The sequence below is a fragment of the Phoxinus phoxinus genome (assembly GCF_949152265.1).
Source record: "Phoxinus phoxinus genome assembly, chromosome: 16".
Taxonomy (NCBI): Eukaryota; Metazoa; Chordata; class Actinopteri; order Cypriniformes; family Leuciscidae; genus Phoxinus; species Phoxinus phoxinus.
This window is the reverse complement of record NC_136891.1, coordinates 6,900,394-6,926,684: the sequence shown is the minus strand read 5'-3', so window position 1 is coordinate 6,926,684 and position 26,291 is coordinate 6,900,394. Positions and strand designations below refer to the sequence as shown.

The 26,291-nt window shown below is 36.8% G+C and overlaps 1 protein-coding gene across 1 annotated transcript in view; it reads left to right on the top strand.

The window, feature by feature from the left end:
• cep85l (centrosomal protein 85L) overlaps positions 1-26,291 on the top strand; it is a 59,976-nt gene that overhangs the window by 549 nt on the left and 33,136 nt on the right. Inside the window, exon 2 of the mRNA XM_079583642.1 lies at positions 2,589-2,747. Coding sequence (XP_079439768.1) covers positions 2,589-2,747 — 159 coding nt within the window. The remainder of the gene's footprint in view (positions 1-2,588; positions 2,748-26,291) is intronic.

Sequence of the window (26,291 nt, the reverse complement as noted above, 5' to 3'; positions counted from 1 at the left end):
TGTTCCGTTATGAGCGTTGTGATGTTGACCATCACTCGTGTCACCTTCAGGCGGTCTTTGTTTGGGTCAAGGGACAGATATGGACACACAAGGGTCCCTAACAGAGGGGTCTCTTTAATATATGCAGTGCCGTGTCCACACGTCCTTTTTTTGAGCTTGTGTGTGTATATATATATATATATGCTATGTATATGGTAACACTTTAGTTTAGGGTCCAATCCTCGCTATTAACTAGTTGCGTATTAGCCTGCATATTACTAGGATATTGGCTGTTTATTAGTACTTATAAAGCACATATTAATGCCTTATTCTGCATTACCATATTCTACATCCCTTTAATCCTACCCAATACCTACACTTAACAACTTCCTTACTAATAAGCAGTTTTTTTAGGCAAAAAGGTAATAGTTAGTTAATAATAGTGAAATGTTGTGAAGACATGATTTTCCTTAAAATACTTTATATAAAACACTATCTAATGATTTATTTTGAAGTAAAGTATTACATTTTACATAGTTGTATGCTTGTTGCTAGCTACTATTAATGTTAGATTAAGTTACTGAATCTTTTTTTTTCACTCAAATAAGGAAATTGCTCACATATATCTAATACAAGTGGTGAACGTAAAACACACATTCAGTGTTAGGCTATTTAGCTAGTAGTTTGTGCTTTTAAACTTTGTGTGTTTAAACTTGTCTAAATATTGAACAGTGATGCAACAGATTCTAACTAGTCTCTCTGCCAGTATGCTTAATAATTCATATCACGTTGCGTAACTGTTGGTGGTCTTGAAGAACGACTGGTGCCCCGTCAACAACAAGCCCTATGTTTACCCGGGATATTTACTCATCTGATACTCTGTCACGATGGCTAATGTGGATCACTTTCATATGAACTGGTATGAGCTTGAGGTTTTTCCACCCAGGAATTATGGAGACCTATTTTTGGTTATGGTGATTTCAGCTGGGTCTTGGCCTCCTGTTGGTCTTGAACTCTTGTAGGTTTAAGATTCATATGAAGCATCTGAAGAATTTTTAGTTTTTCTGTCTTAGCTGCTATATCAGGAAAATTGCTCCGGTTGTGACTTTTCTAAGATGTATGGCACAATAAAACGGCATGTGTCAGGAGTTGTAGATTTTGCTGATAGTAGGCCTACCTATAATGAAAAGGATGCATGGTGTTGTTTTTTTTCTTTACAGTTTTTAATAATAATAGTAATCTACTCCATAATATATTTTTCATCAAAACTTTGTACTAGGAGTCAGTAATTTTTGTTCTCATTGGAAGCAAATCAACATGTTCAGATGTTGGCAAAAGAGATTTCATATTCCATTTTTTTCCTGGCAGGCATTACAGAGGACAGCCTAAATTGTGGTGTCTAAACGGATTACACCTCAGAATAGATTAGGCCAGCAGATATTGGGAACAAGCCCTCTAGCGCAAGACTTTGGTTCACTGAACTTCACCTTGTTTTAGTGGTTTAGTACTTTTGGGCCAGATGAAACTGTTCAAAAGTTTGGGGTCGGTATTTGAAAAAATTTCGAAGTATTTTATGCTCACAGTCACAATTGCTGCATTTATTTGGTAAAAAAAAAAAAAAAAAAAAAAAAGGCAGTAAAACTCTAATATTGTGCAATATTATTAACATTTAATTAAAATGTATTTTATTCCCGTGATGGGAAAGCTGAATTTCTAGCTTCATTAATCCAGTCTTCAGTGTCACATGATCCTTCAGAAATCATTCTAATATGCTGATTTGCTGCTCAAGAAAACAGCTTAATATTTTTGTGGTAACTGTTATAATTTTTTTTCCAGGATTCTTTAATGAGTAGAAAGTTAAAAAAAAACAGCATTTATTTGAAGTATTTCATTTGTAACATTATAAATGTATTTACTGTCACTTTCGATCATTTTAATGTGTCCTTGCTGAGTAAAAGTATTAATTTATTAAAAGAAAGCTTACTGACACCAAACGTTTGAGTGATGGTGTACATATCAAATAAACAAAACAATATTTCTAATAGAATTAATCATTTTAAGACAAGAAAACTATTCTTTGTCATATGAGTCATAGGTTTAAAGGGATAGTTCACTTTAAAATGAAAATTCTGTCATCATATACTCAAGTTATCTCAAGTTGTTTCAAACATGTATTCATTTCTTTCTTCTGCTGAACACAAAGGAAGATATTTTAAAGAATGTCAGTAACCAAACAGTTAACTGGTCCCATTGACTCCCATAGTATTTTTTTTCTCCTAGTCAATGGGACCAGTTAACTGTTTGGTTACTGAAATTCTTCATATCGCAGGAAAACAAAAGATCGCAATGTTAGTTTTTTTCAATATTGTGCAGCCCTACTCTCCTAACCCTATCCTCATTTTCACTGAAGTAATGGTGTTTGTAATGGCGATCTGAGAATTGCACTTCCTTGTCGTTATTGAATGCTCACTTGACATAAAAGTCTTTCATTGTGAATAGACAGTTAAATGGTGGAACAGTTTGAATTGAAATCATTTGTTTGTTGGACACGACATCCCTCTGTTTGTCGTCTCCTCTTCCATGGTAACCCTGTTCTGTTTGTTTCCTAGGTTCGAGCACGTCCTCTCCTGGATGGGTCCCAGGCTGCGACTCAGCATGGCAAGCTTCCTCTTCCGCCACTGGCATTAGCAGCCGCGGCCGACGTCACAGCGCTGCCTCGGACAGTGGCGATACCGGCATTGGAACCTCGTGTTCTGACAGCGTAGAAGGTACGAAATATATATGGCGCAGCTTACTTTCGAATAAACCATGGGTGGTTTGGTTGACTAGCCTAAATCTGTTTTGTTAGGTGTGAAACGTTTTATTGATCGGCTGTTGTAATTCACGGCTGGTTTTCGCAGTCAGACTTTTTCTAGCAAGCTCATTACAAAATCAGCCCGAAGTCATGACCCATGTCCTTATGCATCGCTTTAGTCAGACAAAAACTTAGGATCTTTAGAAAACATCAGCTCCAGTTTCGCCATGACCAACAAATACAGAGATTGTAATGCTTTAGCAAGGGCAAACTAGGGCTGGTTTCTGTCTGCCACTTAGATTTTTGAGAAGTTATCCTGAGCGAGCAACGTTTTGTAAAAGCCTCTAGAAATGGGTCACGCTTCAATGTCTCTTAAATGTATGTAGGCCAATGTGTGCAGTGGCTTATGGGTAGAGATTATAAGATGATGAGTAATGTGAAATAGTTTTCTCTTTTGCCAAATGACTGTTTGCATCCAAACACTCCAAATCACATATGTTTATTGGTGCCTCAAGCTGATCCTTCACATTGAGCCAAACTTTTTCTTTATTTTACATGTTAGACAACATAGGAATTATAAAGCCAACAACATACAATTTGAATCTAGACCAAGAGTTTAGTGCCTGTTAAGCAAGCCTGCATTGGAATAATTTAAAAGCAGAAAAAAAAGGTGAGAACAATTATACTCTGTCAGTCGGTAATATTTTTTAAAATATTTTTGAAAGTCTCTTATGCTCAACAAGGCTGCATTTGTTGCATATATATATATATTTTATATATATATATATATTTTTTTTTTTATATGTGCCGGTATATTAAAATAAAAATGAGCCATTTCAGCAGCCATTTATCCAGCCTTGATCCTTCAGAAATCATTCTAATATGCTAATTTGGTGAAAAATGTAAGCATTCTTTGATGAATATAAAGTTTAAAAGATCAGCATTCATTTAGAATTGAAAATAGTCATGTTTTATAGCAATGCAAAAGTTATTACTGTCACTTTTGATTAATTTAATGCATCCTTGCTGAATAAAAGTATTAATCTCTTTAAAATCTTACTGATCGCAAGCTTTTGTATGGTAATATCTGCTTGTGCAAGTAAATGAAGGGGTCTTTTTGGCATGTATTTAGTGATTTTATCTTTGCAAAGAGAAATGTGAGTAGAAATTAAGTTGACTTGGATTTCTCACTTATGTACAAATTCTCCGGTTGAAATTAGTCTTAATGTTATACTCGTCTTAGTAGGGTAAAGCATTGAAAGATTTTAGCCACAATTTTATCATCTAAGATCAAATTTGCAGGTTATACATTTGGTATATGTAGGGTTTTCAAGGTTGGGGAGAAGGTTTTACCAGTAGTAGTTACAACAATGATTGTCAAAACAGTCACAGCAGATGCACTTCGTCTTTTTTCTTCCATGGGATTTCTGATATGGTCATACATATTTTAGTGTAAATAACTACCTACAACTTAGCAGCTATAATCACCCACAAGGCAGCTCAGTCAAAAAAGTAGCACTTTACTCTTCATGCATTATGCAGGGGATTTCAGTGCAAGGCAGTTCTTTTACAATTAAGTTTGAAAGAAACCCATGCAATACATTTACAAATGCAAATTGAATGGCACTTAAATTTAGTGGCACTAATGAGCATTATTTACTAGATGTCTCCGTATCCAGACTCTCAATGTCAGTAGAGTTCCTGTGTCTCATCTGGTAGAGCATAATGCTTGCAGTGCCAAGGTGATGGGTTTGATTACAACACACAATGTATAAACAATGTTATATATTAATAATAATGATATATAATACCAAAATTGTTTTTTACAAGTTCAGATGCAGTTGTAGGGTGTTCTATATGGTTGCTAACTATAAAGATAACTATATTAGCGTCCACACCAGCAGACAATATCGTTGTTTATTCCATGCGTGTGATTGTCTGTCACTTTAAATGCTCAAGGTCGTTACATCAGGCTGAATTCTGATTGGCTGTCAGTGTTTTTATCATTCATCAGCTGGATAAAATCGCTCTGAAAGTGATTCCAATTATATAGTTTCTCTGTGCCATGCCATTAGGGTAATAGCTGTTGTGTAAGCTGCTGTTCTTTAATATTGAGAACAATTGTTTGAACTATATCTTTATTGCTAACATTTTGACGATTCCTTGGTGTGAAAAGCCCTTTAGGGTGTTCTGGGTGGTTGCTAGGGTGTTGCTATGTGGTCAGAACAGCCCACCCCCAGGTTTCTATGATTTTGTGGTCGCTGGATACATTTTGTGCTCCCTCCTTCAATGTAAATCTATGGGTTTTATTCTCCCCTGATTTTGTCATCATATAATTGATGCCTGGGACTTTGATGTATTTATCCAATGGTATATCATGTCTTTTTCACTGTGAGCTCCCAGCTGGAGGCGTACCATCCTGCCCTATATTTCCATGCAATGGCCATGTTGGTTATTATCTCACGGTACTTCCTGTCCCACTGCTGTCTAAAGGGAGCTGACAGTTGTCTGGCTCAGTGCCCCAGGAAGACGGGCCGTCCTGCCGTCAGGCTGACCATGGTCTTGCTCGTATTGATCACAACTCCCTGCTTAAATTGATCTCTTTATCATTAGTGCAGTAAATACGCCTCCGCTCGGGACTCAAATCAAGGTCAAGCACAGAGTCACTGGCTGTTCAAATACATTCTGTTCTGTTCGGTTGGGTTGTGAATTTTGGCTTTTGCAAAAACTTGTGATTTAATTAAAATGCCCTAAGTGGTACTGGTGCAAGAGTCCAAACACGCTTGTTTCAGTCAAGAATGATCTCAGAGCTTTGTCTCGGTGCCGATTTAGATGCACGCAGTATGAGTTGGCTCCAGAAGTAGGGCAGATCTGCCATGGAAACATCTGTAATAATCACTGTGTAGGATGAGAGCCGTGATATCACCACATGGTAGGGAAAATAACTATGACCTCCCCTTCACTGATAGACACGATGACTAAATCCATGCATGTAGAACTTCAACGTCAAAGCTGAATATTAATGCTTGTGATTGTCAATATTGAAGTTTCTGTGGTGTGTTTGTTTTTTTAAATACTTTGGCTACTTTAATGATGTTTTCAATAATTATAATTATATTAAGCAGATGGATATAATTTAGCGTAAGGATATACTATTGCAAAAATAATGGTTCTCAATTCTCATATGGGTTTTCTAAACACTCTAACATCTGCCATTGATTGTGTCGACTCAAAGTCGGTGTGTTGGTCTTGTCATGATGCTCAAACAAAAAGGACAATGTGTTTACTAATTTTTTGGGGAATCATTCTAAATATTAAGCTGGAATGGGTTTTTAACATTAAGAAAGTACCCACTTCAGCCTTAATGATGACTTTTAATTCATTTGTATTAAGTACAAACATATTGTCAATGCATTACACTTTATCAAGCCTGTAAATAAGGAACAATTCATTCCTTGTCTTTTATTTTTGTGCTTTTAAGAACTGATTTCCTCTTCTAGCAACTTAACTAGTTTAATACAACCAAGTTTCTTTCAGATTACACCTGTTTCACTGAAGTGAGTCCAATGTAACTTTGGAGACAATGCACTGTTGAGCTGTGCAGTGCAGTGCGGAGGAAATCTGATAAAGAAAGGCTTACGAATGATTCTCTGAAATAAGCCTCTTTGTTTAAATCTCGCCACGTTGTGCTGTGCTCAAGTGTGGTTTTATGCAGACCTGAAGTCCCTCTCTCCCAAATCTTTCCTTCATTAAGAGTTCTAATGCAGACTCATTGGCTGTAATCTACATGAAAAAGGGATATACTATTCTGGAAGCCTCTCCAAAACCACTAAATCTAGTTTTCAATGTGCAATTGGCTTATTCCATTTTCACTCTATAAAACACTGAAACAGTCTGGAACATTCAGCCGTAATGGACAGACAGCAGCACCCTATAATTTAATAGCTACTGTCTCAAGATTTATGTGGTTTTTCAGTGTTTCCTAATCTTTTCTGAAGCTTTGGAAATCTGTTTAGAATCTGTTATTTTGTTTTATTTGTATACTGTATATACAATACATAGTGTACCTGTGGCCACTGTGTGTAATATATATATATATATATATATATATATATATATATATATATATATATATATATATATATACATACACAATGCATTACCTAAATATTCAAAATACAGTTAATCACAAGTGTCTCCCCTGGTAATGTTTGGGAATCACTGATCTAGTTTCTCTTTTTTTATGCTGTTGCTAATTGCTAGTCAAAGGTGCTTTTTCTGTGTTTTTATAGTGTGGGTTTGCTCTCCTCTTGTGGATTTCATAATTAGCAGACGGCCTCATTACGGTGCTGCATATCTGTGAGCCTGGGGACATGTCCTGCATTTAGGACATCCTGTCATATTGTACTCAGTCACTTTGAGCACATGTGACCTCAGATTAGGGCTGAACGATTTTGGAAAATAATCTAATTGCGATTATTTTTACCAATATTGCGATTGCGATTTAATATGCGATTATTTTTTAAACTCTTTATCTATTATATTATTCAACAAACACAAGCAATAAATCATTGTAAAATATGGGTGGGAATGAGCCGATCAACTTTTTTATTTAATGAATCTTATTAATAAAACTTTAAATATTTATTTAATTACATATGTAATTATAAGTAGGCTACTTTTAAAAATAATTACACATTAAAAAACAAAATTAATACAGTTACATGTTAATAATTTTAAATAGGCTATATAAACGAATAGCTTCAAAACATAAAAGTTATCAATAACAAAGAGGGGAAAAAACATTACAAGCAATAAACAAAGAGTGCTTCAGTATTTAATAGTCTGAATGTTTTCCATTCAAGAGCTGTGATTAAGTGATTTTTCTTTCTCAGTTTAGATACGATAAGCTGCTTCACACTAATGCACAGATCTCTTTTGAAATATAAGATGTGGTTTGTCCTGTCCTTTTAATACCTTAAGACATAACTGACTGTTTACATTAATTTCGCGTCATAAACGCATTTTGAGATGCAAGTACAAGTAGGCTAACCCCGTAGACAGAGTCGCTCACAGCCGCATGTGAGAGCGCTCTTCACAAAGCGGCCGTGAGTATTTGAAATTGAAAGCAGCTTCTGTCGATGGTTTTTATGTTTTTATTTTTAATATATAAGCCAACTGCATTCCAAAAGACATATGATGCCTTTATAGAGCATTTGTAAGGAAAATACCGGCGGGCGGGACCGCGCACTACTAGAGTAACATCAAGCAAAGCGCGCGTATTTCACAGAGAGTGCCATTCTAGTGCAATGAAGCCCGCGAATGTCCTTCGCTTCAACTTTTCCGATCTGTATGAAAGACTATTTTTTCGGAAGGTTCGAATGTGTGTGTGTGTGTGTGACAGAGGAATTAGAAGCAAGCAGAATTGTGTATAAAGCACACGCAGCGTCATCACGCAACGCATCTGTGTTTAAAACTAAGCTCAGTCTCGATTCTGAAATTATCTGAATCCATACAGAATTGTTGAAGAGAATCTATAACACAATCGCATAAATTAAACTGTTCTTTCCTGTAGCTTATGCCAGGCCTACATGCGTAGCGTAACAAGTTGATGCTTCATCTGCAGTGCAGATTGCTTTACTATCGCGTGTCACGTGACCAGAGAGTAATCGCAGCTTTTGCGATTACAAAATCGCGTTTCATCATATCGCGATATTATCGCAAATGCAATTAATCGTTCAGCCCTACCTCAGATGCACAGTCACCATGCCTCAAGCCAACTTAAACACGCTTAATAAGACTTATGGATTCAATGCATTAGATACATTTGGTTATCCTGATTGGCGAATTGATGTGTTTAATGCTGAAAAAATTGGTGAATGTTAGTGATTAGTATATCTGTATACAAAAATATCAGAAGTGATTTTGAAGATCTAATAAAATAAGTGTAACCGGTCTGAGGGAAGTTAAGTCTCGAGGTTGCTCAACGGTTATCAGTTGTGATCTTACCCTTTGGCCCTCTGAAGGTCTCATGACAGAGTAAGTTTTCCTTGTAAGACATCTTCAGTAGTCTATAGTGTCAGGCTTTCCTGTGACACATGTTTAACCTTGAGAATCGTGCCAGAGATGTGTCCTCTTGAAGATTAATTTACCTACTTTCATCCACCTTGAGAATCAGAATTCCCTCTCTCCAAATGAGCTGCCGGTGGATGACCTAAAACAAGGGACAGGAAATTCCTTTAGTCTCGAACCAGGACGCCTCATGACCTGAGTCACTAATTATACCTTATTATGGGCAGCAGCTTCATAATTACTCCTGGGGGGTTGATGGCTTCTGTCGGAAGCTTAATTCTTGTTTCAACAACTCTTGCATGGGATTAATGATAAGGGAAGGACATAGCTGGACTTATTTAGACCAGAATCACATTTATTGCCTCAGTTGCCATACTTCCGATCTGTCTGAATAATGATTATTTGTCATTAATTGGATGAAAGTCGTCATGCGTCCTTAACATATTTGTCCTTGAATGTTTGCCAGGCACTCCTGGCACATGCATTTCCATGGAGCACTTACGCAATGTAGTTTAGGACGGTAGGTGTCATCTTTCTGTGTGAGGATCAGCTGTGTCGAAAGGAAACCCGAATCGCATGACTTATCGGCCAAGAATAAACACAGAGGTGCCCTAAGAGTAGCTGGAAAGGATGCCTTGGATGCCACTGAAACATCCAGAAATACACAAGGAGCAATCTCAACAAAGTGACGTGCATTCCAGTGTATTTGTGATCGCTGTGAGTTTGCATTGTTTTTAACAATGTATATCTATCTATCTATCTCACTTTGCTGCTGTGTAAGTGGCCGTTGGTTCTCAGCCGCATGAAAAGTGAAACTTTAATTAAAATTGTAAATGGATTATATAGCCTATAGCAAAAAGCCCTCCCTTTATAATCATTACAAAGCTGTCACTCATCTCAGTTCATCACAATCTGACAAACTTCCATTATTATCAAGTTGTCTACACAGCACAATGAATCTCTTATTTAATCTTCTTATTTACATCGTGTCTACACTTTGTTTGTTATAATGAGAGGATTCGCAAACATGCAGAGTTCAGCACTGGACAAAACTGGCGATGATTGGATTATGATTAAACACCTCTGATTGGCCATTGCGTTCAAGAAATCAACAGATATGTCTGTGATTAGCTACATTGCTCAACGCTGTAAAATACTTTGTAAATTGCAAATGCTTAGATGGGCATCGTGAACAATCGTGTCAAAAGTCAATGAAAGTCTTGTTTTAGGTGTATCTCTATTCCATTTATAGTTTCAGCATAGCAAAGATGCATTATATATTTAATAAAAATTATTTATTATTTTTATAGCAATCTTTATGTAAAATAAAGTTAAAAAAATATATAGGCCTATATATTATTCAGTATTATTAGTAAGGTCATCTGTCGTAAAACCTGTGCCAAATTAAAAGTGTGTGTAAAGCGGTCCCTGCAAAGAAGTGTTAATAGCACTAGGAAGATGATACAGTATCATTAGTTATTCATTTTGAAGTGATAATTCATGCTTTTTTAAATGAGGTATTCGGCTTTGGGACCATCACTAGTAATATGGTTACTTTATTGTCGGTTTTCACATGGGTCTCAGTTTGTCTGGGGTTGGTTGGAGTGTACATCGTGTTTACGTTGACAGTTGGTAATTTTTGACAAATGAATTGGGGCTGTGCGATTAATCGCAATGAAACCGCACACGACTTGGCAAAGGTTGCGATTATTTTATGCGCAGCTTGTCAGTGCAGCACGGCTAATCGGCAGTAAATGCTGCTCTATCTGAAAGCCAGAGGGCGCTCTCACGCAGACACGCCAAATATGCCCCGCCGCAGAAGAACGATAACACATCATTCCAGGAAATTCCTATCTGGTATCATACTGTCGCTGTTGCTGAATAAACAGAAGATTGAAACACTTTGATTGATTAAACATGACTTATAAACACACGACTGCCTTATTCTGTGTAATAAGCCACCTCATCTCACAGAAGGATGCTCAACTGTCATTATGAAGTGAGTTTGGAGTAAAGGCATGTTATTAAATGTTGTCTTTTGTTGGACAAGAGGTTCATAAATGTTTCTCATGTTTGGAAAGATGTTTGATGCGTGTTGCTTTTTGCTTTTTCAAATGCACGTTATAAGGGACTCAAATTTACAGTGCTATCAGATGAAGCAGCGTTTACAGAGTTGTACATCAATGACAAGCTGCACAAAATCGCCATTCGCCAACTCGATTTAAGTGCGATTTCATGTAAATTGCGATTAATCGTGCAGCCCTAAAATTAATGATCTTTATCATTCTCAAAAACTGGTAAACAATCTTACAGTTGCTACTCTGTTTTAAAACAAATAGGATCAATCCAGTGGTATTAACCAAATCTCTCTCTTCAAATCTGTCTGATCTTCTCCGAACATTCTAGTCCCAAGGGAATTCCAGGTCAAAATGTTACTCTCTATTAGATTTGGGTTAGATTAGCTCCTGGCATTGTCTGATTAGCCAGTTGGGATTAGCGTTTGACTGAGAGTTGGGTAATGCAGTTAGCATGATTAGGGGGGGGTATTGTTTGCTCATGGCCTTCTGCGCCTCATACCCCACAGCCCCACCCCGAATCATTTTCATATGCCAGCTGCTCTGAACTCATCGCTCTAATGATGGCTTAGACCCTGAATGAGGAATGAGCTTGACACAACACTGAATTAACATTCTCTTCTTCATATACATGAGAGCCAAAACCACTTTGATCAAGTAACTGCTAGATTGTTTGGGTGTTTGTAAATGTATGAGGTATTTCCAACCATGAATATCTAATGAGGTATATGGTAGACTTTATTAAATTTGTTAATTGCTTATATCAGCTGATGCATGCAAGATGAATTTGTTAATTTGCCTTGCAGATATGCCTCCAGCACATGGGTGTGCATTTCTTCATGGCAGTTAGCCTAATAGTATATCCTCCCATAGCCAAAAACAATCACTTTTTATATCAGTAACAGTCCAGCCAAATACTACTACCAAAGACAGCCTTTTGCTAAGGCTCCTCACCCTCTTTAAATCTACTAGCTTTGTAAGGATTGTACTTCTCAGCTTTGGCTAGCCATTCTTTGAATAGCTTGGACTTCTTTGAGTAGTCATGGTAAGATGTTTTTTGTTTAGTTTTTTGTAAGTTTCATGCTGGACAACACTTGGCCTCGCATAGCCAGACCTCTAAATAATACACAATATAAGGTTTGGTCCTTATGATGTATACTATGCTTCAGTAAGTATAATAGTGTATACTTACAATTGTAATTCACAGTTAATTATTTAAATCATATATAAAATCGACTTAATCGTTACTGTCTTTGCAGTGTGTACAGTCGCTGAGCTTTAGGAAGCCTCCGGAGCTGAAATTCAGATATGGTAATGGCCGTCTCATTTTCAACACGCGCTGTAAGCGGTAGACCAATCACGACTGACTGGGTCATCTGACCTATCAGAGAAGAGGAGGCTAATCGTTTCAGACTCTTTGAGAAATTATTTGATGTGCAATATATATTATGAGAAAATGAAAGTACTTTTTGACCTTGGATGAATGTAAACCTGTTGTAGGAGACCTCCAAAACAAAACTAGGAACCTTTAAAATAGTATAATGGGGCACTTTAAGGAAAAAATGACTGATGACTATTATTGATAATTAATGCTTCCACGTGGTAGTAATGTGGCCATGATATGAAATGTCTTTTTAAGAAGTACAATATCTGGAGTAATGCCTAGCAATTTATTTATTTATTTTTAAGAAATCTTGCAGATTGTTCAACTTACCGGTAAATCTTATTGGGCTACCTGATTTCCAGTATAATTGTTCTCTGGTGTCTACTTTGAGACAGCTGGCATGTTCATTTACTCATCAGACATATTGGGTTGTGTTGAAAGCTCAATGGTGTTGAAAAGCCTGCCAGTGCAGGGTCGTCCAGAAATAACGCACCGTTTCACCCTTTGGCAGAGGTGTAAGGATTTTCTGTGCATGTGAACACCAACTTAATCAATTCTGAATTAAGGGTCAAGCTGAGCGTTGATTAAATCTCACCCAAATAGGATTTTCTATCACAACTCCATAACTTGAAGAACCAGTTTGTGTTTGTGGACAGTTAATAAGACGCCTTATTTTTTTAATGGATGAGAGCAGCGTGAAAGGATTGAAGTATGTCTGTGTGAGGCTGTCTAATTACAGTTGGAGTGCAGCCACGCTCGCACTTGGAAGCTTCTGCCCTGCCCTTTTTAATTAATAATCTCTCTGGGTTTTAACAGCACACCATGACGGGGTAATTCACATTTTTTCTGTTGAAAACATATCTGTGTAGTGTCCAGCATATCTTGATCGTATTATGGAGGACAGGGGAAGGTAAAGATTTCCAGCTGAAAATAAGTTTGACTAGTTTTGTTATAAGACTATTTAAGCCTAGAAAAACTGTATTAGGAATCACATGGTGCTGGAAAATTGCTGAAGGATGAGTTGGCAAAAATGCTACATCAACGGCATTCACATCTATTTAGTCTCGTAATAGTTGCATTTCTAAGTGATTTGGGATATTCAATGAGGATTTTTGTATGTCAGACCAAATCTTGCTGATAATGTTGTTTAATAGACAAGTGATGCGGCTTTGAAGCCTCCAAGCTCCCCATGTTGGTGACCTACATTCTCTGACTCTGCCATAGTTATTATAAGCCAAGCCAGTATTGACTGTTCCATTGGTTTCAGTTCATTGTTGAGTTATCTTGTAAACAGGAAGCTACGTAAGATCATGACGATATCACATGGACTATGAATCTCTTATTTAGGCTACATCATGTTCGCACTGTTAGTTAAAGGGGTCATGACATGTTTTTTTTAATTTTATTATTATGTTCCCTTAGGTGCAATTATAGTATTACTATAGTTTTTTTTACAAAAAACTTTTAAAATGTAGTGATTTATGACCTTTTCCCACCCTGTTTCTCATCCTCTGGTTCAAACAGTCTGTTTTGGGGGTGTTTCCCCTTTAAGAGTTCAGTGTTAACGCCCACTGTTATGATTGGCTAACGTCAGTGCCTATGCATCAATTATTAACGCCCCCAGCCAGAACGTTTGCGGATTCGGCGTAACTGTTTAATAGCGGGTGATGCATGCGAAGCGATGGCTCTTGCAATGATAAAACCTTATTATGTTTGAGCCGGAATCAGAGGAAAATGAACCATCACCACAACAACGAAGACTGGACCAGTGTGACAAGTGAAACTATTTTGAATTAATAAAAAAAAAATTAATCCGAGACACTTGAAAACGGATTATTGTTGCATAATTATCCTATAGCTTCGTTTGTAAACAGTTTAACATTATTTAACTAATTCCAATGAAATGATAGGGTGTACCACGGACAAAAATGCATGCACAGACAGGCCATCTTTGAAGATGCAGCATTGATAAAGGCAACATTTTAAATTTTCTATCACATGTAGGCCTACTAGAAAGGCGACATATTTTCAAGATTCTCCTATACAAATGTGTTTATATTAGCCATGGTAAAAAGTAAGTTTGCGTCGTCGTTATTGAGCCCAGAATAGTCGGCACGGACTTATCTTTGAGCAACAGTTTTCTGGCAAAGCCAAGCATCATATTGGGATTTTTTCCTCAAAACAGTCATCCTTAAATGTATAGAACACTGCCGTGACTGGGACGTCCGCAAAAAATAAAGTGCATCCATTTTTCCCTGACGACTGGATCTTTCAGCGTATTTAAAAAGTAGTTTAAAGTTTTAAATACATTACTTACAGTTTGCGTCGTCGTTGTTGAGCCCAGAATAGACGGCACGGACTTATCTTTGAGCAACAGTTTTCTGGCAAAGCTCAAAACAGTCATCCTTATAATGTATAGAGCAAACGCTTAAACTAACACTGCCGTGACTGGGACGTCCGCAAAAAATAAAGTGCATCCATTTTTCCCTGACGACTGGATCTTTCGCAGCGTATTCAAAGATGTTGTTTGTCCACAGCCAGGAACAGCACATCTGCGGCATCGTCATTTCCCTGTACACAGACCCACTCGCTGTCCGTCGACTGAACACTTGTGAGGCGCGCGGCGCGCGGGCGCGACAACGATACGAAGTGAGCGTAGTTGTCTTGCGCTTTAAGCGTAGCTGTCTTGCGCTGGAGGCGGTCATATGCAAACGCTGGTACGTCACTTCGTACCGTGACGTCACTTCTTACCATGGATCCAGAACGAGCTGTATTTAGAGCTTGATTAAATAAATGATTCGTTTATAATGGGGAGGACGTCTTAAGCTATGAAACTTGCAGGACGTTTTAATGGTACAAAGACCTCTTATATACCAAAAGATCAAGGCAAATTTGGTTTCTCATGTCATGACCCCTTTAAGATGAAAGCATTTGTGAGAGTGCAGAAATCGAGTTGCAATGACAAGATCACTGCATTCATGCGCTAAACAGTCATGTCTGTCATCGGCTAATGCTAATCGCTGCAACCTTTCATAATGATATGGGAGTAGATCTGCTATCAACACTTTTCACGATTAGTTATCTCGACAGCTTTAATTGTAAAAACGTAGTAAAAGATTTAGAGAGTTACACATGTAGGCTAATACTTTTTCATATGCATTCATATACATTGAAGTCTAAATGATGACAATTTTTTATGTTAAAATCTGACTAACATTAAGTGCACCTCAGGAAATATTACAAAATAATTAAATAAATGCAGTTCATGACCCCTTCAACTCAATTCTCAATGAATACTTTGCGATAATAGGTGACTACAATGAATCACCAGATTCCCAGTAGCTCTGTGATGTGTTTTGATAATGTTCTTCATTATTACTGGTTAAAATGATTCATCAGTATTTTGCCATCAATATTGGTTGACTAGATGAAGTTTAACTCTCTAAATTCATCCCTTTTACAACACCATCATAATCAAAGTAGCGCTTTGGTAACAAATCCACCCTCCTCAGCAATATATTTTAAGAAATGTACTGTCAGTCCAAATATTTTTCATTGTTGGTCTGTGCAAATGAATGTACTGGGCCTTTGTGTTGTGCGTTTTTAGGAAAGACACATCAAGACACATTCAACAAATTCAAGTTTTTCAAGTAAAAACTTTATTTTAATATTTTTACAGGGCTTCCTTCTGACCAACAAGCTGACTGATTGTTCAAACAGCACGCAGACTAATTGATTTTCAGGATATGTAGTTTTGCACATCCCTAATCATGGATGTGAAAGCAGGACTTTTGTTTACTTGTGCCGCATTAAAACATGAGTCATATCATCACCACCCATATAGAAAACAGAATGAAATCCAGTGATGCTTTGCAAAAGAGATAATCCTCTTGCCTTAGAGGAACAGATAAGAGCTTTCAGTCCTTCAAACACTGCAAGATGTAGTCCTGTGCAAAACCTCCCCGCTGAGACCGAGTAATTTCTCTAATTATGAACTAAGGGCCATGCTTGCTGACAAAAGTAGGTTAGCACCTCTTGTTGAATATAGTGTTTTATAACTATAGAACATGCAGTTTTTGACTTGATACACCATCATGGAATGATCACCAGTGCATTTTATCAGGTTAACTTCACCCATATTCACATAATCATATGCAGCTTCACCTGTACTTTCAAAGGCCACACATACAGAACGATTCATGTTAAATTCACTGTATCTGGTGCTCCACCACAGGAAGGGAACTATTTGGGCTTAAGTGGCTCTTTCAGTTTCCACATATCCGGAACGAAGCTTCTCTTGACTTTTCCATAATGGAATTTGTTGAAAAGGGAAAGATCAAGTCTCAGTTATTTTATGTAATGTGTGTTTTGCTGATTTTGGCTGTGTCACATTTCACACTACTAAACTCAGCATTTTTAGTTGTTGTAGCTCAAGTGTGCTGGATATAGCTGACAGTTGGTTGTGTCGTCAACATAGTTTGACTTGGAAATTAATATGACAAAATATGTTACGTTTCTGCTCAATACACTACCGTTCAAAAGTTTGGGGTCAGTAAGATCTATTTTAATGCTTTTAAAAATACAGTAATTATTACAGTATTAAAATCACTGTTTTCTATTTATATATTTTAAAATGTAATTTATTCTTGCAAAGCTGAATTTGTTTTCACCATCATTAATCCAGTCTTCTGTGTCACATGATGACACTCATAAATCATTCTATTATGCTGATTTGCGGCTCAAGAAATATTTATTATTATTATCAATATTGAAAACAGTTGTGCTGCTAATATTTGTTTTGGAAGCTGTGCTCCATTGTTTCATGATTCATCAACGAATGGAAAGTTCAAAAGAACAGCATTATTTGAAATTAAAATCTTTTTTAACTTATTAAAAGTCTTTACTGTCACTTTTGATCAATTTATTGCACCCTTGGTGAATAAAGTTTCCTAAAAACAATAAAAATCTTACTGACCCCAAACTGTTGAATGTTTTAAGTGTATATTTGTATATTCTAAACTGTTTTAGACCTATAAGAATTTGAAGCTTTGTTAGTCTGTAAAATTGGTAGCTCTTAAATTTAATGGATTTTATTTGATTTAATTCATGAAAGACTTGAACTGTAGAAAAGGAGAGTGGCTTCTCTTGTGATGAATGAGGTCACCGGCTAATCCTCTCTCATCTCAACACCAGACTGGTTTATTCTCTCCATTTATCCTGCCAGGGCTATTTTACCATTTTATCCCAAACTGTTCCATATGTTTTTTTGGCACAGCTGAGCTATAAAGGGACCTTGTACATAAAACTTCCTTTATATTGACCTCCTTTCATCTGTTTGGGAATCGCATGTTAGCCATTACGGCTGTGATGATGGCCCTTTTGTGGTAAATGTGCACTAGGTCTCTGTTATTGTGGCCCCTGAGGGCTGGGACGTCTGTCATCAGGCTCCAGCTGCAGTGCGTTCGAGTATGAGGTCTGGAGAGATGTTTGTGTGAAAACCGTCACAAAGAACTGTATGATGATAATTCTCTTTAATTTCAGCTCTAGCCAATGAAACCCGGGCAATTTGCAGGACAAAAGTACACGACCCGACGTCAAAGACATATCTTGACATTCAGAGAAAATAAATTCACATTTGCTTTTGTAAGTTCCTAGGAACCTTGTAAAATCGCTCTTCAGTGGTTTGCAACGTTTTTCATGTGAAGGTCAAAGCGGCGCATGATGCTTGTGTTGAGCGGTACGTTGAAGCCCTGTAATTGTGAAAGGGCCTTTTCTCTTTTTAGCAGTTTATCTTAAGTTTTGTTGTTTGTCGGTTGGGGATAAGCTTAAATGTCAACACTTATAGTGTGATTTTGTTTAGTTTTTTTTTTTTTTGTATAGATCCGTTGAACAGGTCTATAACTGATTTAAGGGTATTTGTAGAAATATCATGTTTTATTTCTGAAAAGCTACTATTATTATTTCGTTCTAAAGCTACTATCTATAAAAGGTGCACTGTTGGCATATTTATATCCAGACATTATATTAATAATTATTTCATTTTAAATAAAAACAATGACTTTTGATTAATTTTAAACTAAATTATAAATGTTTTGATTAAATGTTTATTATATATATTGTTTTTAAGTTAATGTATTGTTATTTAAATGTATTCATTAATAATTTATCTTGAGGTGGCACAATGAAAAGACATACTTGTCTTATTGTGATTGCCTGTCTTGTTCTGATATTTTCTTCACCCGGTCTAAAAAGGGCTGTCCCAGTCGCATTGCCTCAAACTCGTGAATGAAACGGGACACGCTGTGCAAGGAGAGAGGGTATGAACGAACATGTATGATGAATGAGAACCCGCCATGTGCTAGTACTGTATTACATACTTTATCTCACAGGAAGGAGGTAAACTAATAACACAGGGGCAGGAGGCAGCCCAGTTAGACATATGTCTACTGGATATGGATATAGATCAATATGCATGCAGCCACAGTGCTGCCTTTGCTTTAAAACAAGCTGCTGATGGAAGGATGTGAAAAACCACACAGGAAAGGATTGTATAATTTATGGGATTGATGAGAGGAGGAGATTGATCGGTTCACCATGTAAATGGAGGACCAGAGATATTACAGAGTGTGTATGATGAACAGGAGCTGTAGTCATTCATGTTGTTTTTATGATATATGTTAAGACATGTGATGCTTCAACCTCTACTGGTAATACTTGAAGTTAGTATGATGCACTATTACAGGGCTCGACAGTGATGTGTGCAAGCTGTAAAATGTATTTGGGAGAATGTGTGGGAATAAAAAGTAGGTCCCCACGCCCAATCTTATTATTATTATTATTAATATTAAATGGTATATCAAAAGACTTAATTATCATTCAATTTGGAGACAGAAAATAGGAATTGCGATATGGTTTCACTAAAAGCAATAGTTAATTCAAAAATGAACATGCTGTCATCATTTCCTCACCCTCAAGTTGTTCCATGCCTGTATGAATTTCTTTCTTCTGCTGAACACAAAAGAAGATATTCTGAAGATAACCGGTAACCAAATTATGGGGAAAAAATACTATGGAAGTCAATAGTCATCAATTGTTTGGTTACCAGCAATACTGTTGAAGAATTATGACAGTTTGCTTTATGGTGTTTATATTGTAATAGGCCTATGTTTTAGATGGTTATAAGAGTGCTTTTTTTTATCTCCCTCCTGTTCCAGAATGAGCAGCTGGAAGTAGGAAAGTAATTTCAAAATAAGAGTCCCTGTGCATTTCAGGCTTGTTTATTATTTAAAGTCCCATGTTTTGCTGAACATATTTTTTTTCTGGTTATTATTATTGTTGTAGTTTTTTTACACAAACTGTATCTGGCATTTTATTCAATGTTCAAATATAAATAATTCCATAATTATTAAATAAACTAAGTTTGAAGCTGAAATATATATATAAAAAAAATATTGAGTACTTTTTGTATTTAAATAAATTAAATAATTATGCTTGTAAATGCCTCATCAATTTATCAAGGAAAAACAAATTATTTGATAATTTTCATTGCGCCCCTGAAGTTCTAAAGTTATGCAAATCAGGAGCCCTTGGGGAAAAAGTATTCGTCAATCCCTGTATGGCATTTCTTTTCATAACGAGATCAAGCCGCATGTTAGCACTCCAGGTTCCCTCGAGTACGTACGAATACATGCACACAGACACCTTGTAATGGCTCAGCATTTCTATTCCCCAAGCTGATAATTAACTTCACCAGTTTGAAAACACACTTTGCGTCATATCGGCCCTCATTAAACTCTGCTGAGGCTTGTGTTTTTTCAGCTTAGTACTCCTGGTCCACCCCGGCTGACACTCATTGTGACTCTCCTTACTATGTATTGTATTAATTCTAATGGCTGGAGGAGATTACACATTGCCATCTGTCTGTCTGGTCACCATCAGCAATGTTATCAAGCTAGTACACAGCCTTTGGTCTCCATTTACTTTAAGTGTATAAAAGAAGAGTGAATGTGTTTGCAGTGTGAATGCTTTGCTAAGCATCTCCTTTTGTGTTCTGTGAAAAAAAGAAAATCGTACATAAATATGAGGGAGAGTATATGATGACAGAATTTTCCTTTTTAGATGATCTAGGACTTTAAATCGAATAGAGGGGTTTATATCAGTAATTGGCTGTCTAGAGCAGTTGAGCTCATATGACACGTAGCGCCTTTGCTGCAGTGTGCCGCTCATGTTTCTGGAGGCTTGATTGTGACCTCCTCTCGGAGCCGTTACATCAACTCCTCTTGTGTCACTGTGGAATTCTGAGCAGCTGGTGATGCAACAGCGAGCCGGATATACTGACTGCTGACAGAACTGGCACGTCAGGAAGAGTTTTCTAGAGCCTTGGCTGAGTAAGGACGTCTCCTGAGTTTCCAAACACAGATATTAGTCCTATCTACTTATCTATCTACCTATCTACCTATCTATCTATCTACCTATCTACCTATCTATCTATCTATCTATCTACTTATCTATCTACCTATCTATCTATCTATCTATCTACCTACCTATCTATCTATCTATCTATCTATCTATCTATCTATCTATCTATCTATCTATCTATCTATCTATCTATCTATCTGTCTGTCCGTCTATCCATCTGTCTGTCTGTCTGTCTGTCTGTCTGTGTTGAGCGAATCTATTGTTTGTTCTTTCTGTAATTTTTTTCTGACTGATATCTTTCTATCATTTGTTTTATCTGTCATTCTATCATTAATTCTTTCCATCTATCTTTAAATCAGTTCTGTCTTTCATTCTGTCTGTCTGTATATCTAACTATCTGCCTGTCTGTCTGTCAGTCAAAATATCTATCTGTCTGACTCTCTGTCTGTCTATCTACATCATTTAGCCGTTCCATCTAATAGGAATCTGTGAAGTGTTTGAGCCTATCACCTGTGATTATGATTGACTAATTTACCTACATTGATGATGTCACGATTTGTTCAGTGCCCTTATATGTTGTGAACAAGTAATATTTACTGTGCCTGATTTAAACTTGAAGCAACCATCACGTTCTTCTGACTCTTTAATGTGCCTAATCTTTTATTAGACCTTTCTTGGCCTGAGGCCCTAACGAGAATTGCTCGTGAGCTCCATGTTGGTCCCCAACAACCGTCTTTTTGGCGCCAGACTAATGGTTATGGACGCGGCAGTGAAACCTAAGCGCAGATGCTAAATATGTGCTAATGTGCTAAGACTAGCAAGTCCACAAGCAGGAGGCACGCGCTTGACAAGTGACGTCAGAGTGTGTTGTGATACACTAGATATGGAGTACTCACATGTATGCTTACCCTTAACCATGTAATATTTCTCATTAATGTTGTGCATATATGACCATAATGAGCAACAGCACTATTATTGTATCATGAAACGTAAAAATCTTACTCCATATCACTCATGCACGGTATGTTTCAAGTCTTCTAAAGTCATAAAATGTAACTGTGTGATGTACAGACCAGAATTTAACCTGCTATTGATATCTTTCCCTTTCAGCGAGCTGTGAATCTCTGCAACTGAATAATTGAGTCATTAAGATGCAGCCAGAATCAAATGAATTATCCGATTTATTTAAAAACAATGATTCATTGTCATGACCACAATTATAATTTCATCACAATATTCTCCAGTGGAGAATATGAAGAACATGTTCAGTAGAGGAATCCTGTGAAAAATGCATTGATCTCATTCTCATTCTCATTGATCTGTCGTGCTGGTTTTCATCTTTTTTTAGCTTTACCGCTCAAAGTTGCTTTTATGCCGTTACATAACCATTCTGAGAACATTCACTTGTTAGCCAGCACTTTTTCCTTATCGCTAAATAAAAATAAACGTGTGTCCCAGCTGTGACCAGCTTGTAAGGGGTTGAGAGGGCGGCTGCAATAACAAAACGCCTCTGCTTACTCTGGCACGGGAAAATGGTTTAGCTTGAAGACACTTTGGACACAGATTGCTGATGTTTTCTGACAGTTATTGATACAAGAGTGTTAGGATGCTGTGTTTGTGTTTTTGGCATTTCACACTGCAAAGTCTGGAATCTTTGACTCATCTATCTATCCATCTATCTATCCATCCATCCATCCATCGGCATGCCACATTTTCTTCCTCTCCCTTTCCTCAATCCAAAGATGTATGAAAGAAATCTGTCAAACACTGTCAGTCAGATCAGAAAACATGCAGGAAGTGCAGGCGGTATTGCAAGAAAATTGTTTTTGATTTATAAATGGCTTGATCTCAGTTGGAGGAAGAGCTTAGTGACCCACATTTCAAAATCCTACAGATACAAACACAAACGGCACCGCGTTTATCACAGAGCATCTGACAGAAACCCGCCAAGAAACCCAAATCACATGAAAGTGCAAAGAGTATGTTAATCGATCTAAACGCATCGATTCAGCCCCTGGGAGACGTTGACCAATCAAATGTTTCCTCACCTCGACCATCGTGAAATCACAATAACTGCGTTAGACTAAACTGGAAAGGGTCACTGTGGCACTTACATATAGTTGTCTTATTTGTAAGTCGCTTTGGATAAAAGCCTCTGCTAAATGGTTCAATGTAAATGAGCTTCTACACCAAACTGAATTCACTTGAAGTCTTTTTAAGACTGACCCTGATCTGTACCATTCTAATCAGTTTGTATAGACTGATCTCAAACCTAGTTGTCACATTTATTCAGCACTGATAGATAGCCGACGCTCGTCAGTGGGTTGTCCCCCCTCTGCTGGGAATTCTGGGAATGGAGCACCCGTAGCCCCAGGCTTCAGCAGTCCTGGTTTCCTCTCGCTCTCCTCCACCCCAGTGTAAAGTAGAACCAGATGAGGTTATTCTGGGCGGCTTAGTCCAACCTTTCTGGAATGGCACGGCACTCCAAATACAAGGAGGGTTTGGAGACCATTTAACTATATAAGGATAGAGAGTGAACATGTTGTACGCTAACATTCTTTTGTCATATCGAAAACACGTTTTCAGTGTGAAATCATGGTATGGCATAGAATACACTTCATTATATTGGGCTTATGTTGTTCTCTTCCGTCTTAAAGAGCTGTGTGTGTGTTTTACACATGAATAATTCATCTGTCGTATTTTACACCACCTCATTTGCTCCTTCAGAAATCAGCAGACAATGTAAGGAACTGTATTTGTTTCTTTGCATTTAATGCTAAACCAGGATAAACTTCTAACAAGTACTACAAGTTAGTCATCTTTTCTTTAAGATTGGTCATAGCTTTATTAAATCAGTTACATAAAAAGGTAGATTGGCCTAATTTGAATCCAAAAAGTAAGACTGATTAGTCGTTTTGCTAGTTGGTCAGACTACTACTTATAAGACAGTCTTAACTTAGCGGCTGTGTTAACCTTTATGCAACTGGGCCGGACCCAGACACATTTCTTTGCTGTACTCTTGCAGTTTGTCATGGTTTCATATTGGAGTAAATATACATTGCATGAGTATTTTCCCTTCTTGTTTTTCTTTTTATTTCTTTTTACCTTTTCCAAGAGATGGTGAAGAAGTAATGAAACTATGCCATATACGTCTTTTTCATGGTCTCAGCTTTTTCAGTTAACATTGAAAATCACAATTTGAAGACTGAATAAGGACCAAGATATGCTCAAGTTCAGAAAGCCTCAAAATCCTGGTTTTAACGTCAATCTCAGGGGACATTTTGTGAACTGGTTGTCAGAAACACAAGTGATGCCATTGCATAGTAGTCAACACGGTTGTTGCACCGGAAGTGAAAGTAAGAGTAGTCTCGCCGTTATCTGGAAAACCAGGTAATTCCCTGTAAATTTTTTTATTTTATTTTTGGCTGTTTGTCAGTATTCAATACTGTATGTGTGTACAGTACACTGACTCTTCCATGGAATGTGCCGTCTCAGTTCTTCTGTGTCCAGCTGGTCTTGTGTTGGCAGACACTCTCGTGCCAACTTCTGCCAACAAAGAGCCGCATTATTCAGAGAGCTAAGCGCCAGTTTACCTTAGCCTAAGAAGTTAGTCAAGAAGGCTGATTATAACTTAATATTGAAATCTGTATTCTTTGTAATGATCAATGAAAGCCATTGAAGTGTCTCTAATACAACTTTGTGATTTACAGGTCAAAAGTGCATTATAACATACATTATGAATACCTTTTATAATGCATTGTACATAATTGATTTAAGTAAATTGTTATAACTTAGTTTTATTATTATTATTATTACTACTATCCTAATAATATTTGTATTGTTTTATAAATTAGATTTATTATTAACAAATTTTTCATAATTAATGATAATACTGTAATAATAATCACTATAAAATATTCTTAGCCCACTTGTAGGCAATTACGGTTGCCAAACGATGTAGCAAAATAGCATTTATATAGAATTCAATGTATGAATATTGACAATGTGACTCGTCCAGTTTTACATTAGCGTATAACCTCCTGAACAGTCTTTGAAGAAGCTTGAATGCTGATATCTGTAAGTGTCCGAGGCAGTGGTCAGGTCACACATGACAGCACTGATGTGATGAGAGTATCACAGACAGCTGAGCTTCCGTATCTCAACCGTCCTCATGACACGGTGATAACGCCTGTCAGCTCATCTCACTGTGATTGTCAGAGCACTTCACCCTGCTCATGACTGCTCATACTGCAGTACACACACTTCACATGCTCTCCTTGGCTTCATGAACATGTCAAAGCAAGACCTCCACTGGTTTGTTTGGCCTGTGGCTTGTTTTCGATTTCTCATTACAGGAATATTTATTTAGGATATAAATTCCCAGATCTTGCAAGTATTTTTGCTTCAGTTTGGACTACTGAGAGCATTCACATTTCCTGTCATTTTCTGTTGTAGTTTGCTTCATTATTGCCTGGTTTAGTTACATTGTTAAAGATTTGACTGGTAACCTAACATCGTAACATCTTAAATGAACTGGTTTTATTAAAATCAGGAATATTTATTTAATATGACTGTATCACACCAACTGAAAAAAGCAAATAGTCTGGAGTTATTTTTCCCCAATTCTGAAGTATTATTATTTTTTAGTTATCCTTTTTTCTGTTGAACAATATTCTGATTATAAAAATAAAAAGATAAACCAGTAGACTTAACCAGTGTAGATTTATAATACCGGTATATACTGTCATGTTGACTATTATTGAGGGATTTAACAGACTAAATATATGTTGAAATTAATAAATACTTCATGGAATGTTGCAATAAATAAATAAAAGTACTATAAAACAATACATTTAATAAATGCATGAATGCATGTGATGCTATGTTTGTTTATTTGCACTGGCTTTTTTTTATGCTTATTTATTGGTTGCAACGTTTCATGATATATTGATTTTCTTTATGTTGTCCACTACATTTTACTTCAATGTATTTTATTTTGTTATTCATCTTTCATTTTAAGGGGTATTTTTTCACATTACTTTTTATTTGATATTTTTCGAATATATAAATTTAAAAAATCGTATATTATTTCAAAAACCTATTTCAATGTACTTTTATCTATTGCAACGTTCCATGACATTTTTAAAAATGTCATTATTTATTTAATACAAACTGTTAAATCCCTCCATCGACTATTGTTGGACCTATAAAATGTATAAAAAATTTAATTATTTTTAAATGATTGTAATTATTTTCTATTAACCCTTATAAATGTAACTTTACTCATTTGCTTAAACAACACTATATATTACTTTCAAAGTTTGGTGCTCGTCTGTGGGAAGATTTAAGGATGTGTTCAGCTCGGAGCAGAGTGTGTGTTCTCCTCCAGTGACTCACAGTCAGATGAGTTCAGTCACTGTTTATCATGACGTGTTGCCTTGCAGTGTTTGTGGTCTGTTCTTAAAGGATGAAAGAGAGCTATGTGATGAGGGGAAAGCCCTAGTGCATGATGGGATATTGGCGGACTCTGGGCAGGGTCAGTATTAGGTCATCTTCATCCAGTTGCATT